The 20702-nt window shown below is 39.0% G+C and overlaps 1 protein-coding gene and 1 long non-coding RNA gene across 5 annotated transcripts in view; one reads left to right on the top strand and one right to left on the bottom strand.

The window, feature by feature from the left end:
• Positions 1 to 20702, bottom strand: part of LOC134536901 (hemocytin) — a 154636-nt gene that overhangs the window by 116800 nt on the left and 17134 nt on the right. For all 4 annotated transcript variants that reach the window (XM_063376975.1, XM_063376978.1, XM_063376977.1 and 1 more), the window contains exons 8-15: positions 20186 to 20380; positions 15536 to 15806; positions 7960 to 8096; positions 5307 to 5449; positions 4759 to 4921; positions 2773 to 2906; positions 1811 to 1976; positions 581 to 815 (exon numbers count right to left, since the gene is read on the bottom strand). In XM_063376975.1, coding sequence (XP_063233045.1) covers positions 581 to 815; positions 1811 to 1976; positions 2773 to 2906; positions 4759 to 4921; positions 5307 to 5449; positions 7960 to 8096; positions 15536 to 15806; positions 20186 to 20380 — 1444 coding nt within the window. The remainder of the gene's footprint in view (positions 1 to 580; positions 816 to 1810; positions 1977 to 2772; positions 2907 to 4758; positions 4922 to 5306; positions 5450 to 7959; positions 8097 to 15535; positions 15807 to 20185; positions 20381 to 20702) is intronic.
• On the top strand, positions 482 to 15606 carry LOC134536907 (uncharacterized). Its single transcript, XR_010075895.1, has 3 exons — positions 482 to 881; positions 5275 to 5486; positions 15515 to 15606. It is a non-coding gene; the product is annotated as an uncharacterized LOC134536907 (long non-coding RNA).

The following is a 20702-nucleotide window of genomic DNA, read 5'->3' as shown; positions in this document are numbered from 1 at the left end:
ATTGGCATTTTATTATATATAGTTTAAAATTTTCCCATCTGCACGTTACCATGGTTACTTGTTAACGTATCTCTGTGCGAGTACTGAAAGACTTTCTCAAAAAAAAAAAAAAAAAAAAAATTTTTTTTTCCCCTCAAGGCAAAATGATATTTCACATTTCTGAAAACTATTTTCAGTTATGAGAAGAGACCTGAAAAATTCGCGCATTCATTTCGTGAAATGATACATTTCAAATAATTATACTTTTAGTGCTGCTTATGCCATTGGTTCACTGTTAATTTGCAGTAACGATAGCCGATTAGAGACCCTCACTCGTAGAAGTGTCGAATCACAGGGGCCGCCCGGTCGAGACGACTCACAAGTCAACAGCCAATGAACAGTTTGGCATTTGCCCGAGTGTGTAGAGGATAGTGGAGTCTATCCTGGAGGTTATTGGACCCGCGAATTTTTCTGGTCTCTAGTTATGAGATGAACCATACGGTAGATTTTTTTTTTTTGTAAAATTTTCATGGAAAGTTTTCCCACCGTTATTTCACATTCGCGTCAGTAAAGAATATGGCTGAGGGTGCGAGTGCCTCACCAGGTGTTGCAGCCCTTGGGGATGGACTCGCCGGGGGCGAAGGTCCTGCCCCTCAGCTGGCAGGGGCACCGCTCCTTCAGGATGCAGCGCTGGTCGTGCAGCACCGTCCCCTCGGGGCAGTAGCAGCCCTCCTCGCACCGGTCCGCGCTCGCTGACAGCTCGTTCGCCGAGCCGCACGTCGCCACCACGTTGGGCGCGCACGAGGAGTACTTCCTGCCGCCGGTGCAGTTCACAGCTGCGGCACACAGACGGTCGCCGCTCACGACAAGCCCGGTTCCGTAAACATTTTTTATTTTAAGGGGTGAGTTTACCTTGATACAGGGGCGTAGCCAGGGGGGGGTTTTAGGGGTTCAAACCCCCTTCCCCCTTAGCACCAAAATCTTTAATTAATTTCTCATTCATCAATCAAACAAATTTCATATTAAAAATTAATAAAAATTTTACCATTACAACATTTAAATTTAAGTACCGAAAACTGCTAAAATAGCACTATTTTACACCTTAAAATATCCAAAATTTTCCCGGGGGAGGACCCACGGACCCCCTGCTTTAAACGGGGGGGGGGGGGGGGGGGGGGGGGGGGGAATGCTTCTTAACACCCCCCCATACACAAATCCTGGCTACGCCACTGCTAGTGCAATTTTGTTCACCTATGTTTACCAAAGTAACAATGTTCAGTGACTTTAAAAATAAGACCATTTGTATATATTTCTCAAATTGTTTGTACTCGGGAGCGTGGACATGTAACAGTGTTTTTCTCTTTGTTGTTGGTTGGATGCGGACGAAACTTTCCTCCTTGCTTGTGTGTCCAACATAGGACAGTAAAAATTAAGATGGCCGCCTGGACACAAGTTGGTGCTGGGCGCTGCTAGAATTCACCAATTTTTGGGTGAATTCTTTAACTTCCGTAGTCACGGAACAAACAATGTACGAATTCATGTTGCTACACGTGCATTTGCCATCTTTTCGAGGTTTCTGGGACTTCTGCCCAGATGCAGCATCGTTATCTCGCATTTCAGTTCCATTTTCACGTAATTATTCCTACCAAATGCCGTATGGTACTGAGAGCCAAGATGTTTACACATTAAAAAAAAGAAAGAACGAAAAGTAAAAAACCTTAGAATCACCTTCAAAAGCGTGCCCTTACCAACCACGAATCAAAGAGGCTTCACTACGTAACATTAACATTACCGAGTAAATGAGTTAGCCGGTGATCAGGATGGTACTCACGACACAGGGAATCAGCTCTCCAGTTCACTATGGTCTTATCTCCGAGCCTGTTGCACTCTCGGACGTACACCGCCAGCGAGTTGCAAGCGCACAGACTACGATCGGCCTCTGTGCACCCGCAGTAGTCCCAACGACAAGCTTCGAAGTACAGATCGAACTCTACCACCTGAAAACACGAAGCACGGTACAGTAATAACATTTTTACTACAGTGAACAACCAGCTGAAACATGAGGTATGATACAGTAACAACATTCTACTACAGTGAAAGATCTTTAACCCATTCTGTTCGTGACCACTGCCATTCTGGATTAGCTATTTTGCTTTAACAGGAATACCAAGTGTGAAATGTAAAACATTTCACCTACTGGAAAACAGGAAACACTGTAATGAAATTGACAGTGATGGCGATAAACTCTGAGCAAACTAAAAATGCCCGCAGAGCAGTAATGTGACTTGGCGGCAACATCAAAAGCCAGAATCCACCTACAAAATTCTGAACACGAGCAGCTTAATTGGAGCCGTATTACAGAACGCGCCGGACCATAGAATGCCGGATTTTAATCCTATTACTGTACGTAGTTATTACTAACATTAATGATAGCTAAAAACACATATTCAAATTCATTCTAAAAACATTTTACTTCCCCACACGTAGGAATATGAATTCAAACAAACTTGGTTATCAAACATAATCTTAATCTATCCAGTTGAAGTAAAACACAACCTGTAAATGTTGACAGTAACTTCAACTTTGTATTTTCAAACAAATTGCGTGATTAGTACTTCATTTCAAGACTAAGATACTATGTAGTATCAACTTCTGAGTACAGTGTATTAATCAAAAATAAACTTTTTAGGACGATTTAACATTCATGAGATTTAACACTCAGGTTCATCCACAAGCTAAATGAAGTACAGGCCTGCCCGACTTCAATACAAATAATCGGAAAGCATGACTCACTGATACACAGTGTGCTAGGCTGGGACTGGTGAACAGCTTGCTACAGAACTGCTTGGCCTCCGTCACCAAGGAGTTATCTCCGTCAGGCGAGACGTTACAGGTGTGTTCGTCGGATGGAACAGTCCCACAAGTTTCTATTAAAAAAAAAAGAAAAAAAGGCAGTCATTAGGACTATCGACAGAAGTGAAAACTTAATACTTCGTTTTTAAATGTGTAATATGACATCATTTCTAAGTCAAATGTACATAAGAAAATGACTTTGGTATTATGTCAGTATGATATAATTTATCCTGACATCATTTTATAGTAACAACAGATGTCAGTAGTGGTACGTCAAAATTACGTAAAAATTCATTACCTAGCTATGACTTACCAGAGATGTCAGACCTAGGTCATGTGTTCACTGGACAATGCACAGTATACACAAATTAAATTTTTCACGTGGTCAATTTAACTTATCGTGCTGCTACTACAGCATGTCGGTGACTCAAACTCACAAGATACAGTCGAGTATATACAATGTATTAGTGTATATATGCGTATACATGTACACAGGCCGCTGCGCGTCGCCAGTCTGGCGCAACACGTCACTAGCATGTCGGTGACGCAAACCCATAAGTTTTGCCCCCTAACCAAAAATTGCTCAACGCTGCTAAAGAAGTTTTCACATCAAAAAAAAAAATTGTAAATTAAATAAATGTATCTAAATTTGTGATTATAAATAGGGATAGGCCAATCAAATCCTCAAATACTAAAAATACCATCAAATTCTAGGTAATCCCAAGATTCTATATTCGAGGAAAATGATTTGAAGAAAAATATTAGAGGAAATGAAGTAAATGACAAAATTCAACACTGATAATCTCTGAAGTTTACTAGGTAATTTTTTTCTTCACACCTATTCTGTTACCATATTTCAGGATATTGTACTTTCAAAATGTTATAATAAAACAAAATACAATATGTATTTATTCTGGTAACTTAGTTCATGGATAAATAATTTAAAAATTTTAATGTTACAAACAGCATAATTTTTACTTTTCATTTCTTGTACATTATTTTGGACCCTTGAGACCTAGATTCGGATTCAGGCGGTATATTAAAAGCACTCTTTAGAATTCATATTTGAGATTCAGATTCCAGAAAATTGGGACTTAGCCCATAACTAATTATAAATAAGGATGTATCAATTTTAATATAAACTCATTCATTCAAATTAGTCAATATAGTAAAACCCTTTCAAAAATTTTCTCAAGGTACTTAGAACTTTAGACTTATAAACAGGGAAAATGATTAAAAGGGTAAATTTGTATGTATTCATAGGTCAAATGCTTTTTTTTTTTAACACGCTAGTCAAGAAAATTTTTTAAAATTATATTTTCTTATGAGGGTTTTAATGTAAATCTGATTAAAACATACCAGGGAAAAACCCACAGATTCTGAATTCAAAAACAAAATAATAAAGTATTTATAAATTTAATAAATATTTATTTAATTATTTTTAGAAATTTAAAGGCTAAATATAGCTTTAACTCAGAGCAAGTAAGTGTACTGTAGACAGTTTTAAGTCAATGATTTGTGAGTAGCCTCTGTAAATCATTCCTAAATAAATAAAAAATTGGTTTTCCCACAGTATTATTTTTAAAAAAACCTGAATTTTTTGAAGGTTTTGGGAAATCCAAATTTTTATTGATTTATCAATGATACACAAAAAAATTAAGTAATACATGTCGAAAGCTACATATGAAAGATTAATTTAAAACTGTATACAACACAATTACATGCTATTAATTACTATAGGGTTAACAAAAAAAAATGTCCTTTAAGTTTATACAAACTATTAAATAAATACATATTTAATTTATAAAATACTTTATAAACAATTGACAATAATTTTAGTATGAATTTATTTAAAATAATGATAAATTATGGAAGCAAAATAATTAAGGATTCTACCATCTTAACACTAAAAGTTGGTAACTTCACCTTCTAGTTTCTCCACCTTCCAGCTGTCAACAAAAGTGATGAGTCGTTTTGGAATCGAGCCAGCTTTGCTTTCCAAGTCGTTTTCTTGGTAGCCGTCGATACGGCCACACAGGCCAGCGGTCCGGTTCCACATCGCCTGGGTCACGCCCACCGACACAAACGCCTGCCACGAACAGAAACATTTTACTAATAAACCTCATTAATAAAAACCCTGTAATACAAAACTTTCATTAACACAGAGTGTTTTCACAGTCCCTAGAAATTACATAAGAGTTATACTGTTTGGTAATTTGTTTAACACAAAAGTATTGTTACTGAGTAATACAAAGGTTTTTTTTTTTTCCAATGGTAACAAATACATGTAGTAAAGGATAGTTAGTTAAAATATCTCAGATTAATGTTAAGAAACAATTTGAAGTTTCAAATAAAATAATACTCATAGTATTGTTTTGTAGGTTGGGGAAAAATCTTAGAAATTTTATTCTTTCAAAATGTTGGTCATATGTATTTTTGTAGGTAACTGCTGCGAGCCCCACCACGGTACTCACACTGCCGTCCCACTTGACGGTGACTCCCAGCGCCGTCAGCGAGAGGATAACATAGTTCCCTTGGATCTCCACACTGACTCCAGTCAAGGAGGCGGGGATGGTCACTTGGCGGGACCCAAACATCAGGACTGGAACGTCGTATGCTGAAAGACAAAATAAAAAAAATTTTTAAAAAATTAGGTATAAAACTCGACATTGTATGTGTATTTAAATAACTTTGACGTTACGTAATTAACTATGTAATGAACATTACAGACAGCAGCAGTGGTCCCCCCCTGTATTAAAGTGGGGGGTCCTCCCCCGGGAAAATTAGGATTTTAAGGTGTAAAATAGTGCTATTTTAGCAGTTTTCGGTACCTAAATTTAAATATTGTAATGGTAAAATTTTTATTAATTTTAATATGAAATTTGTTTGAGTGATGAATAAGAAATTAATTAAAGATTTGGTGCTAAGGGGGGGGGGGGGGGGTTGGAACCCCTAAACCCCCCCCCCTGGCTACGCCCCTGGACAGCAGACATGGGCACAACCACGTGGATGGCCACGTGAACCCGGCTGGCAGCTCTGCCCCAGGGTCGTGATAGGCCCATGTGGGAGCTAGGCTCGATTCTCCCTACACTGCGTCGCAATCTACCCTGCCAGCTCGCTCTTGAGCGGCGGGCACACTACTGCACTACCGAGTGATGGTCATTGGTGGGCTCTTAGGGCATCCCACACGCCCTGGCTCTTACTCTAGGGGTGCACACGGTCGGGAGGTGAAAACACACGTGGTATCTAGTAAAAGGGTTTCACTGCACTGAGTACTGACACTGCGAACCCTTACAACTATTCTCCTTGGCTATACCGTCAAATTACCGATGGCAAATCGTCCGGCTTAGGTGAGGGCCAGGACTCCTCGTGACCTGGTCAAGAAAAACACCTCGTGGTTTCATCTCAAATGTTCCGGAGAACTTAAATAATTAAGTGAAACAGCCTGCCACCCGGAGTATACCCTGAAGAGAAAATAAAAGGTTTAATAGTATGTGGCGAATGCTAAACGATCAGTTAAACTCACGATAATGTCAGGTAGCGATCGGAAGAGACTGCTAGAGGTCGGGGTGTCATGGCGCCCGGAAGCGGCCGAATTCCCATTAGGTCTCTCACAAACTTAAGGGGTTAAAAGTAGTATACAAAACTCCCCTCTGGAGATGATAATAAATTACAATTAATTCTTGTAGACTTTTATTACATAAAACATTACATGTCTATTTCTTAAATTCAAATATATACCGTCCACCCACATCGTGTTAATTTGAAAGTGGGCCACGCACGGCACTACTCCGCCTTCATTAAAACAAATGAAAGCCATATACAATCTGGGTTGAAGAGAAAAGAACAATTATAATTATTATAATTAATTATTATTTTAGGGGTGCGTGGCACAGACTCTACTCGCCTCTTGCGGGGCGGAAAGACACACTCACGCGCACTCACACTCATTGGCGGGAGGTTTTAATAGAGGCTGATGATGGGAGAAGAGAGGGCCTGAAGTAGGGTGAGGCACATCGAGCTTAGGAAGGGCGTAGCCTTGGTCCATGTCCGACTTTTAAACTCTGTCAATATTAGGTTTGCGATTTTAAAATGAACCACTAAGAGATCGGTAAAAAATAAATTGCTAAAGGCATTTATTCATTATTATTAATAAGGAACTTATAAATTTCATTGGCACGTGATAAAATCTACCATTAGTTTTTTGGGACAGATCATCATCTAAACACCAAAAATACATTTCCCTTTTCACTTATCACAGTTTTAATTTTAAGACCATTACAAAATAACCAGTGGCCAATAATGAAAAAAAAAATTATGCACAAAAGGTGCAGAAAATGGATTTTTTGAGACTTCACAATTCTGAAAGTACCAAATCATAACATATGATCACAGGTTAACAAAAAAAAAAAAAACTATACCTACAAAACTTGTTTGCTACCATTTAATTATGACAGTTCCATTAGTAAAGAGTAGCCTAAATAAGATTAGATTTATTTCATTTATATTACATTTTGAAATATTTGACAGAATGACAACAAATAGGATTAACAGCAAAAAAATTTCATTTAACAGGGGTGCCCACAAGGGGGGGGTAACGACGCAGACTGCGACATTAAAATTTCAGGGGGGGGGGGGTGGTTAAAAGACGAGAAAAATGTATATATTATTTACATAATTATAGCTTATAATGTGAAAATACGTTTCTGGTGCTTTGATAATTGAAAGGGATCTTGTAAATCAAATTGGCAACCCCGCACTTTCCTCAACAAAAGCAGTTTGGCATCTGTCGGTTCAGGATTGAAATATTACAAAATTATTATTATTATTATTATTATTATTATTATTATAAAATCAGTTTTAATTAATGCAAAATGTGATAAAATATAATACTAAAAAAGTATAATATTATAAAATAATTGAGTAAATCATTGAGAAAATGGCATAAAAATTTCGGGGGGGGGGGGGGGGGGCGCAATATTAGGGGGGGTGAGTCATAGTGTTTGGGGGGGTGGGCACCTCTGCATTTAATAACATTTTACTCTCAAATACTTCCAGCAAAATAAAAAAAAAACTATAAGTACAACCAAGTCAAACAAAAGTATATAAAATAAGAGAATGACTCACGTGTCAACGTGAGCGAGTACTCTCTGTCTTGCGCGTACACGACCACTTTCCGATGATCATTCTCCCATTCCAAGTTGACACTAAATGTTCCATCAACTGAATCACGCACTAAGGTATACGAACAGTTGCTGCGAAAGCTGAAACCAAAAACAGAACACCTGAACTGTACAATCCTTTCAACTCCATGGATTTATGTTTAAGATTGAAAACCCCGATGAACACAGTAAATTTACTCACATAAAAGTGTAAGTGTGAAAACACATTATGAACACGCACTTTAAAAACGTTCTTGGGGAATGCTGTTCACAAGAAAATACAACAAATGGAAACTGAGATTTGAAATGCTGTCTCATGAACCATTCAAATAAAATTATTCAAATTTTGTGGAAGCACTGCATAATTAAGGACCTTAAAAAAAAGAGGTTACCTATTTTTTTCTTAAAAGCAGTGTTATTTTCCACAAAATTTGCAACAATTCATATATTGTGCAGTTGTCAACAAAAATCAATGTCACAAGTAGAGTTGAAATTGTTTGAAAAATATGTACTAAAATCCAATGTTGATAAATGTTATTGTTAGTGCTCTCTATAACTAGGAACAATTTTTTGTAATGAACTGCGATAAAATAAAAATAACTCTTCAATAAGTGACGATACACCATACAGTAACAAATGGGGCAGTAAATTAGTGAAATAAAAACCAATTTGAATAAAAAAAACTGACCTAAAATCAATAAAATTATATTTTCCAACATCCAAACTTTAACAAATGTTTTTATGTTAGTATGAACTTAGAAACAAAATATTCAAGCCAAAAGTATTGTAAAAATAAATATGATTTTCATTTAATAATTAGCATCTTCTTACCTCACTTTTACCTTATAGTTACCTTTCTGGCATCTACTTGAAACATTCAAATTTTGGAAGATACATTTATTATTTGAAGATAAATGTGACTTTTACAGTTGAACCCAGACCTGTGCAAATACTAGTGTTTTGATGCGAAGCAAAATGTTCGGACTTTGTGACTTATGTCCTTGTTGTGTGAAGTGTTACTTGCCCCTTTTGCGTGTCGTATAAACAGTTCGGCAAGATGGCGGGCCGCATACAGTCGTGTCGTTTGTTTTGTATTTGGCTATCGTTTCGTTGTCATATTTGTATTCATTAAATCAGACTTTTAATATATTTATGGTCCTCCGGAAGAAATTCGTTGAAATAAAGAACATTTGGTCCACACGGGCCGGATATTTACCAGTAATCGTGCGTGTATTTGTGTCGTGTCTCGTGACGCTCATCTATTGTGATAGCGTTTTTTTTTTGATCTCATGTTGTCGCAGTGTTGGTGAATACTTTATTTGTCAAACTTTCATTCCCTTTATTTCTGTTTTGTGCATCAAACGGCAAAATGAATGACAAGACAGAAGTGTTAAAGATTCGTCTCGAGCGTGGGGAAAACAGGTTATGTCGTGCCGATGCACTTGCCGATAAAGTGATGAGTGACGATACGCAACGTGAGTTGTTTATCGCAACGTGTCGTGATCTGTCACAATTGCGTACTTGTTTTGAAGACGATCACTTGTCTTTGGAGATGTTGCTCAAAGATGACCCGGATTTCAATAAAAAACAGCACAGTGATCGCCTAAATGCTTTCGACGACACGTATTATCGTGTTCAGGCAATATACATTGCCACATGCAACAAGAATAAATTGCATGACGGCACGAAAGCACCAACTTCGCACAACCCATCTCAAGTAACTCTTCCAGCTATAAAACTACCACATTTCTCAGGAAATCCAACAGAGTGGCTTAATTTTTCTAACCTCTTTACCACATTGGTGGTAAACAATGCTCACTTGAACGATATTGAAAGGTTATCATACCTTAAAACATCACTGTCACTAGAACCACTCTCTCTTATCCAATCCCTGCCATTGATCAATGAGAACTTCAAAGTAGCTTGGAATTTGATTGAACAGAGATACAAAAATCTCAGGCTTATTGTGTCACACCACATTGATGCAATTATGCAGGCATCTACAGTGTCTCTTGCTCATCCTGCTTCATTAAGTGTCTTGGTGTCAGTGTTAAATGAACATATGGCTGCATTGCGTACTATGAAACTAGCAGTAAATTCTTGGGACCCACTCTTGCTACATTTTTTGGAGAGGAAGCTAGATAACCATTTACGTCAACAATGGGAACTACATATTTCTGTGAGTGACACAGAAATGCCTACATTTGCTCAGTTTTTAGCCTTCCTTGAAAGTCATCGCCGGGCTTCGGAGGCAATGTCTGGAGCCTCCAGTAAGTCAGGGTATCGAGTAAGGCAGGCAAACTATAGCACTGTATCTCAGTCTCGCTCACAACACACTTCACTGTTTGTTGGAAACACATTTGATTCTGCTGTAAAGTGCAGTGTATGTGACAGTGACCACCCACTTTACAAATGTCCACAGTTTGTACAATGCAAGCCAGAAGACCGCTACCAGATTGTCAAGAGACTTAACCTTTGTTTAAACTGCCTGGGAGCATCTCATCAAATGAAACAGTGTTGGTCAAAAACCAGCTGTCACTCATGCAAGAGTAGACATCACTCGCTTTTGCACTTCACTGAAGCCAACACGCATACACTTTTGAAAGAAGAAGCAACTTCATTTCAGCATTCTCCACCTGAATCTGCAGCAACAAAACCTACACCAGCTGTTGCATTGGCTACAGCTCAGAGACCTGGTCAATCAGAACCCAGAAACGTGTTATTATCCACTGCCTTGGTGGATGTACAGGACAGTGTCGGTGGTTACCAGAATTTTCGAGCAGTCTTAGACTCAGCCAGTCAGTCCAGCTTCATAACTGAACATTGTGCCCAGCTTTTGGGGTTGACTCGTCAGAAGGCGTTCTTACCAATTTATGGACTATCACAAGCTCCCTTACACACAGCAAAGGGATTAGTTAAATGCTGCATTAAACCAGTTGGCAAAACAAACCCACAACTGCCACTTGCTGCATATGTTGTACCGAAAATAACTGCAGATTTGCCCACATTTCCTGTACATTCTGACATGTGGGATCATGTACTTCATTTGAATTTGGCTGACCCGACATTTGCTACTTCAAGTTCTATTGATATTTTGATTGGAGCAGATTTGTTTCCATATATACTCACGGGGCACAAGCTAGTAAAAAATGTGGATTCACCGGTCGCATTGGATACAGTTTTTGGTTGGATTCTTATGGGTAAAGTGCCCAGTCCCATTGAACCAACCAACCATAGTGTCACTCTCTTCGTATCGACTATGTGCCCTCCGCCATCTCTAGAAACTGTGGTTGAAAGGTTTTGGGAAATAGAGGACTTCCCCACTTGTGCACATCTATCGCCAGAAGATGAAGCCTGTGAGGCTTTCTTTAAAACCACTCACCATCGAGAACCTTCTGGACGTTACGTGGTTTCCCTTCCATTCCATTCACCTAAACCAATACTTGGAGACTCAAGAGCACACGCTGTTCGCTGTCTAGAGGCCTTGGAGCGCCGTCTGGTCAAGCAACCTGGACTGCGTACCGAGTACCAGGCCTTCATGGAGGACTACTTGCAGAGTGGTCACATGGATGTCATTGCCAACCCATTGCATGATGTTGAGTCAGCCTATTATCTTCCTCATCATGGAGTTATCAAGGCAGAAAGCACCACCACCAAGCTGCGCGTTGTCTTCAATGCTTCTGCTAAGACCCAGCGAGACGTGAGTCTAAATGACATGCTGATGACCGGACCCAAATTACAGACAGATGTTCGAGAAATTCTGCTTCGGGTTCGTGTACACAAAGTTGTATTCACTGCAGACATCAAACAAATGTATCGGCAAATAATGGTGGACAAGGAGCATCAAGACTACCAGCGAATTGTGTGGCGTTGTTCTCCAACCGATCCTATAGTGGACTATCGTTTGCAGACTGTTACTTACGGAGTTTCATCTGCCCCTTATCTAGCAATTCGCACCTTGCATCAGCTGGCCCAAGATGAGCAATGTAACTTCCCTCAAGCAGCTCATGTTTTGAAGTCTGATTTCTATGTGGATGATGTTGTCACAGGGGCCAATAGTGTTGAAGAAGCCATTGCTCTTCAAAAGGAACTTATTGCTTTGTTGGCAGCTGGTGGCTTCCATCTCAGGAAGTTTGCCAGCACTCATAGTGAAGTGCTTGAATGGCTGTCCTCAGACCAGCTACAATCCCCAGCATCTATGTCTTTTGACAAAGAACAGCCAGCTGTGGTGAAAGTTCTTGGTGTACAGTGGAACCCTAGCTCAGACTGTTTTTCTTATCAGATGACTCCATTAAACAGCTCAAGCACCAAGAGGGCAATTCTTTCAAATATCGCCAGGATCTTTGATCCCCTTGGATGGCTGACGCCCATCCTCTTGTATGCCAAGTCTCTTGTACAGCTGTTGTGGCTCACTGGAGCAGGATGGGATGAACAGCTTCCTCCAGAGGTCTTATGTAGGTGGTGTGATTTTAAGTCTGAACTGTCTTTGTTGTCACAACTTCGACTGCCTCGGTGTGTATCAGGCTCAGTAAACGCTGTTCATGAACTGCATGGGTTTTGCGACAGTTCAGAGGTTGGCTATGCGTGTGTCATCTATCTCAGATCAATGTTTTCAGATGGTGGAATCAAGGTCTCACTATTGATGGCAAAATCAAGAGTAGCACCAGTGAAAAGGATCTCTTTGCCTCGCCTTGAGTTGTGTGCAGCTGTGATGTTAGCCAAGCTAATCAGTTTTGTGACCAATGTATACAAGGGGGTGCTGGACATCATGCAAGTGTATGCATGGTCAGACTCAACAGTTGTTCTTCATTGGATTGCATCATCACCCCACCGATGGAAAACATTTGTGGCAAATCGTGTCAGCATCATACAGGACTTAACTGATAAGGAATTCTGGAGACATGTTCGCACTGAAAACAACCCAGCAGATTGTGCATCCCGTGGCTTGTTGCCCTCACAACTTATTGATCATCCTCTGTGGTGGTCTGGAGCCCCATGGCTTAGACAGCCTCACAGCCAGTGGCCAAACGATACCCTGGGTAGTGTGGTAATTGATGATGCCATTGCATGTGAAGAAAAACTTACAGCAATAAGTTGTGTGACAGAGGTATCCCTAGAATTTGTTGCCAGATTCTCTTCCTTCAGCAAGCTGCAGCGTGTTGTTGCTTATTGCCTTCGGTTTGCAGACAACTGTCGTCAACCTAAGGAAAGGCGTTCTCTGGGACCGTTGACAACTACGGAACTGCAAAGGGGCTTGGAAGTTTGCATCAGACATGCCCAACAATGCTTTGCAGCTGATAAGGTTAACTTGGACAAGGGGCAGTGCAGTTCTCATCAAATTCGGCGCTTGTGCCCCTTCGTGGATAATGTGGGTATCATCCGTGTAGGAGGGAGGTTAAGTCAGGCATCCCTTCCCTATTCTGTTCAACACCCTATATTGTTGCCCAAAGATCACCCATTCACGTTAATGGTAATCAATCATTTTCATTGTTTACATTTGCACCCTGGTCCTCGAACTTTGCAAGCCATCCTGAGCCAACGATACTGGATTCTTTGTGCACGCTCTGTCATCAAAAGGGTTTTACGTGGGTGTATTAAGTGCTTCCGCACTAAACCCTCTCCATTCACTCCAACCATGGGAGAACTTCCATCTCCTAGAGTCCAACAAGTGACTGCTTTTCACCATACTGGTGTGGACTATGGTGGGCCCTTTCAGGTTACCACGACTCGCACTCGTGGTTGCAAGTCTACAAAAGCATACTTATGCTTGTTTGTTTGTCTTGCCACCAAAGCCCTACATTTGGAATTGGTTTCTGATCTCTCAACCAGTTTGTTCTTGGCAGCATTTTCTCGCTTCATCTCTCGAAGGGGAAGGCCAGCCCACGTTTACAGTGATTGTGGAACTAATTTTGTTGGAGCTCATAGAGAACTCAAAGAACTCTACCAGTTGGTAAGACAGACAACCCATAACACTGAAGTGAGCAATAAGCTGAGTGAGGAAGGAATTGCATGGCATTTCAACCCCCCAGCAGCACCGCACTTTGGCGGGTTATGGGAGGCTGGCATGAAGTCTGTTAAAAGCCACTTAACTAAAGTCATTGGCTTACAGATCCTTTCTTATGAAGAGCTCTCGACCATCCTGATTCGCATCGAAGGGGTCTTAAACTCTCGTCCTCTTTGTGAGATCAGCTCAGACCCGTCAGAACTTGATGTCCTAACACCTGCTCATTTTTTGATTCTACAGCCCATAACATCATTACCCGAACCTGACATCACCCACCTCAACATTAACCGATTAAATCGCTGGCAGCTGGTCCAACGTATAATTCAAGATTTCTGGAAACGCTGGAGAAAGGAATATTTGTACTCACTCCAGCAGAGAAGCAAATGGACACAGCCAGGTGGTCAGCCCAAGATTGGAGATTTGGTCGTGATCAAAGATGAGCACACCCCTCCACTCAAATGGGGTCTCGCTCGAATTGAAGCTCTTCACCCAGGACCAGACCGAATTCCCCGGGTGGCTACTATCCGGACTGCTACAAGTGTCTTGCAACGTCCGGTGATTAAGCTGTGCCCTTTGCCAGTGGACAATGGTTATGATCTAGGACAGAATTCAACAAGATCATGTAATCTGTAACAAATTGCTTTCTTTTCCTTGCTGTATATACCTTTGTGTTTGTTACCTGGAGCTAACAACGGGGGCGGAATGTTCGGACTTTGTGACTTATGTCCTTGTTGTGTGAAGTGTTACTTGCCCCTTTTGCGTGTCGTATAAACAGTTCGGCAAGATGGCGGGCCGCATACAGTCGTGTCGTTTGTTTTGTATTTGGCTATCGTTTCGTTGTCATATTTGTATTCATTAAATCAGACTTTTAATATATTTATGGTCCTCCGGAAGAAATTCGTTGAAATAAAGAACACAAACATCAAATCAAATGTTTAAAATATTCACAAAGTCAAATTGAATTGTGAATATTATTCTCCGCCAGGCTGTGTTAAACTTCTTTTATAAAATACAGGATTGAAGTAAAAAAAAATAATAATAATGTAACATTTGTAATGTTTGAACTGATTGATTAACCAACTGGGCCCTTTGTAAAACATCATTCAATAATAATTATAAAATTAATCATGCACACCTACCTAACATTAATACTGAGGAATTCATGAAAGCAAACGGAATACCACCTTTTGATTTTTTTTTTTAAGTAACCAACATCATTAAAGCAAAACCACATCCAACACAAAAATAAATAAATATTTTCACGAGCGTAAAATCTTAGGCTACCCTAATTTTTCAGAGCTTCGCAACAAAAGGCGAAGCTTCGCGTCACAATCGAAGCTTCAAATGAAACAGATGGCAAAATTTCTCAGCGAAGAGTCAAATCGAGTATTAAAGAGAGCTTCGATTGATTCGCTTCGTCGGAGCTTCGAACAGGACTGGTTGTACCACCATTGTGCAACTTTTGTTCGAAAAAGTGTTAAATGAAATTTTAAACATCATCTTATAAAAATTGCAGGACGTCTCCCCCCCTGCGCACCTGAGAACGCGGCCGTCGAACGTCTTGTAGTGGTCCCCGGACCAGGTGCAGCAGACGCCCGGGGAGGGCAGCTTCTCGGTGGCGGCCGGGCGGGGCGGGGCGACGAGGTCCGTGAAGACGACGCCGTGCTGCGACAGGAGGTCCGTCCAGCTGGTGTTGGTCGCGTGCGAGCTGGAGCTGGAGTAGCTGGAGCTGTACGTCCGGCGCTGGGTGAAGTTCCCGAAGCTGCCCCCCCCCGCCGCCAGGTCCATTATCTCCACATCCGGCCTCACTGCAACCACAGCACTTGTGTGAGGTTCTGGCATCTGTCCAAACACTTCTTCATGAATCATCTTAACTTCATGAGTGTTACATTTTTTTTGTGAATCAGTTTCATTTACTGTACCTATTGGTAACTGATAAACAATTTTTTTTTTTTTTTTTTTTTTTTTTATCTTGAATCTACTATCACATTATCCACAACATTAAAATATTTTTCGAATACTCGCAGACCTCCACAACTGATACACACTTGAATGTTTATACAGAGTGTCCGTAAAGTCGTGGTGCACTTTCGACCGGTCACAGGACGCGGTTCGTGGTGTTGCGTCATCACCTACGCGCGCACACTTTGCCACATCGTCCAATGTCGTGCAAGTTTCAAGCTTTTCCTTTCGATTCTGTTGGCCACAACAAGCGTTCCTACCTGCACCTTGACTTTGTGGACATACTGTATATACTTATTATTTCTTTCGCATATGCATAAACATGCAAACTTACATATTTGCATAAATTTGGTGTAGAATGCCTAGCGACACAATTTAACTGTGAATTGCTTTTAAGCCCAAATAGCACCAAAACACATGTCAATACAGTATATAACACTTAAATGCCAATTAGTGCACCTTTTTACATCAAAGTGAAACTACAATCATGAAATTTGTCACAAAAATGTAGCATTTAAAAATATTAGAATCAACTAATGTAATTTATTTAGCATGTAGTTTATACCAAAATACATTAACAAAATCTTTACAAATAATTAATCTTCATTTGATTTTTGCATTTCTTACTAACTCATAATTTGCTTCAATTATATTGTATGTATATATTCTTTAACTACACAGATGCATGCTGATTTACTTTTATGTTTTATATCTTCCGTAATTCAGTCATAGACATTGATATTACTAATTTTTTTTTTGCTATAATACATCATGTATGTCAAAATTATACTATCTAGGTGAACTATGTATAAAGTATCATTTTATTTAATGTTATATTTGTTGAATCAGCTGCTGTCTTTATTTATAAATATATAAAAGAATAAAAACTATAGCAACTAAATCTCCTGTTTTAAACTGATATTCAAAGTTTTGCAACTGCAGCAATGTGATGAAAGTGTTTGGAAAATAAGTCAAGGTTGTTATAGAAAAATTTTTATTAAACAGGAATGTCTTAAGAGTGCTGGTTCACACAGCCAAGTTGGATTTAATTAATGCTAAGCCCAGGTGTTTATGGAGACATTTTAAAAAGGGGACTACAGAAGTAAAGTTGTATGCTTAATTCAGCTGTGAAGCAAAAAAAAAATTACTTCTAGAGAATTACCAATAATAATGAAATTAAAATGACAATAACCCTACAAGACAGACAAAAATTTTAATTATGAATATTTTACAAACTTTTCATAAATAGTACATAATTTAAAAAAAAAAATCTGGTGCAAAAAATACAACAAATAGTAATTTGCAATATTTTTATAGTAATACATATCTGTACAGCTGGACAAGACATGAAAATGAAACAATCCAACACTCAGGTGAAGCGGAGCCTCCAGAAGGAGACACAGGAACCGAAAGGCTCCATCTTGGTTTCAACAATTTTTAGGCAATGACAACATTCTATTGTTTGATTTTTAAAATTTGGTTTTGTTAAGGCACAGTAGGCCTTGGCGAATACTATTTTTTTGATGCAAAACGGAATATCAAATTAAATGTTTTAAATATTAGCGAAGTCTAATCGAATCATGAATACTGTTGTCGGCGAAGCTGTATTAAACTTATTTTATAAAATACATCACTGAAGTAAAAAAAAATTGTTTAACGTTTGTAATGTTTTAACTGATTAAGTGATTAACTAATTGGGCCCTAAATATAACATCCTTCAATAAAAATTATTATACAACCATGCATAATATAAACATTGAGCATTCGAAAAAACTGGACAGAGTGCCACCTTTAAAGTTCTAAAAGTAACCAATTTTATTCAAGAAAAACATACACAACAACAAAAAAAAAATTCATATTTTTAGGAGTGAATCTAGGCTTCCAATTTTTAAAGCTTTGAAAAAATGTGAAGCTTCGTATCAGACATGAAGCTTTGCATCACAACCAAGGTTTCAAATAAAACGAATAGCGAATTTCCTGGCAAAGTCAAAACAAATATTAAAAAGAGCTTTGATTTATTCGTGTAGGCGAATCTTTGCACAGGCCTAAGGCACAGTATATAACTTAATGGGATAACTGGAGCTTTTAGCGACTGGCTGCTAAAAATAGCTTCCCCTGTGAAGTCAATGGTGTTTAGTGTTGAATTCATTTTCAGGATTAAACCCAAAAGTAATTTTGTGGCTTGAATATTGATGGTATATTAGTAAGTTATTGTACATTAAATTTTTCTTTAATGTAAAGTGAAAGAATATGTTGAAGAGAATACATTTATTAGATGAGTTTAATAGTTTTTCCTCAGTTTCCACCTTCCTGCAAAACTGACACTGAAACAAAAAACGTCTTTGACCAGTTGTGTGGCTCTGACCAAAGTGTGTTTTCAAAAAATGAGAAGCAAAACAAATGGTTTTTTTTTTCTTACCTACCTGAATCTTCTCAGTGATCTATTAGATAAGTAATAAGTTTTAGCAACATACCATTCAAAATTATAAATAATTTTGGGTTAACTTTTATGTAGGCCAACCATGTTTTTACTTAAGAGAATGCTCTTATTCAGGTTTGTAGTGAACAGTATTATAAGAATGCACTTTTTTTCTTGTTCTGACCTAATTTAGAAATTATGTATGTACAACATGGGAAAGTATGGTTATCACAAATCTCATTACAAAGTGGGTAATTTACGTTTCCTAAGGTTTTTATTAATGAGGTTTCGCTGTGCACTGTGAACAGACGCTATTTTGTGGGCTTTGTAAAGCTATTAATGTGTGATGTCAGCCTTTACACGGTCAAATTTTCAACACTAAACAATATATCATTTCAAAAAAATTACGTAGGATGTGCTGCATTGCTAGTTTACACAGTGTGTGTGTGTGTGTAATAGAGAAAACCTGCAGAACGAACCTACAAAAAATGAACACATAAACACTAAAATAAAGCAACACTGTGTCCGTCTGTGTTGTGATATTTATGAATAATTATTTCCATGGAATTCTTTATGCTTTCTATGCATTTGACATTGCCTGATTTTGGCTTGGTTTCTGTAATGTGTGTTTGTGTACTCATCTTTTTGTTGTCTGTTCTTTGGATTTTTTCTGTGACACACAGTGTAAAATATCAATGGCGTATGTCCAAAAATATGTTTAAAATCAATCTTCTCCATTGCAAGAATCATTCAAAGAACATAACAGATAATATTGATACACTTGTTAGTTGTAAGGGGCCTAAGTTACCCATTGAAAAATTATGAATATAACAAACAATTTAATGTAAACAAAATATTTATTAAAAATTCAATTTATTTTAATTTTTAAAATATTAAAAAAATTGAGTTTTTAATAAATATTTAATGAAAAAAAGTTTTTAATGAAGAACCTCTTAAAAAACTACATGAGTGTTAATTGTTTCTGGTCATTCAATAATCTTCCTTGCAATGGACTCGATTCAATATAACTACACCATATTGGGGGTGCGATTCGTCTGAAGGTGCTCAATTGAATATAGTTCGCAACATCATTAGCATAATACAATTAAAATGTGCCCTAACATCTATTCGCGGTCAATTTAATCCTATCACTAGCACTGGAAAATTTACACAACAGTGGTTGGTAGATTGATATTTTCTGAGTGGAGGCCAGAAACTTGAATCGCATTAAACAGACGTATGTGGCCGAAACGTTGGCAAACCTTGCCACGGCTCGCTACTTTACCACTGAAAAATGCTGAAACTATTGGCCTCGTCAAAATACAACACTATTCCCTCTTTCTGATAATCTCTGCACTACGGCAGCAATGTTAGGAGGAACAAGTTAGAAAAGAGCATTGAAGTTGTTACACTTGTAAGCTCATGAAAAAAGGATTCGTACAGCGTTACGGAGTCAGAGAGTCAGTGATGAGCATATTTCGATGGCTTTAAATGAAAACCTCGTATCTCAATTTTTGGACGACGAAAATACTTTTTTTTTAATGTTTTTGGCTGGAAAACATCGTACCTAACAAAATGTTCGGCTGAAAGAAATAAAATGTGCATCCTACTGCCTTCTATCGGGGGAAAAAAAAAAGAAAAACATGTATATCAGTAGCACTGTTTTTTTTGTCTCTGCTGTAAAATTTGCATTTTACGAGATACGAGGTTTTCATTCCAAGCCATCGATTTATACTATTCATTCACGACATTAAAAACTGTTTGAAAGCAGTTATGGAAGTGCTGGTGCGAGAGTTCCCCGCGCACCTGCGATGCAGCGAGGGGGCTGCGGCCGGAACACGCCCTCGGAGAAGAGGCAGGTGTACTGCGAGGCCGGGGGCTGCTCGAACACCGTGCCGACGGGACACGACAGCGAGCACGAGAGCTGGTCCATCGAGCCCGCGCACGACATCCCCCCGTTGAACGCCTGCCTCAGCTTGTCCATCGTGCACCGGCCCTTGTCTGGAACAACCGTTCCCCCCCCCCCGCGCGCGTTCACGCCGTGTTCGTGACGTCGCAAGCAGGAAATGGTTAGCCCGGTCACTGGTGTAGAGTACGTTTTGGTTCGGTTATGTCAAATAAATTAAATATATATGCGTGAGCTTGTGGAAGGTCCCACTGAACGAGGCATTAAGGAAGGGGAAAGATTTGAAGACGACGCTGCGGTCGAACAGTAAGTGTGCAATTGGCTATCGGGACATCCATCTTTTTTTTTTTTTTTTTTTCATAAAGGGATCCAAATGTTTCCTATCCAAAGGAGAAAATGTATTTCTGTTGAAATAAG

This window comes from Bacillus rossius, chromosome 11, assembly GCF_032445375.1.
Source record: "Bacillus rossius redtenbacheri isolate Brsri chromosome 11, Brsri_v3, whole genome shotgun sequence".
NCBI lineage: Eukaryota > Metazoa > Arthropoda > Insecta > Phasmatodea > Bacillidae > Bacillus > Bacillus rossius.
The sequence above is the reverse complement of the archived record's forward strand: the minus strand, read 5'-3'. Positions and strand labels throughout refer to the sequence as shown.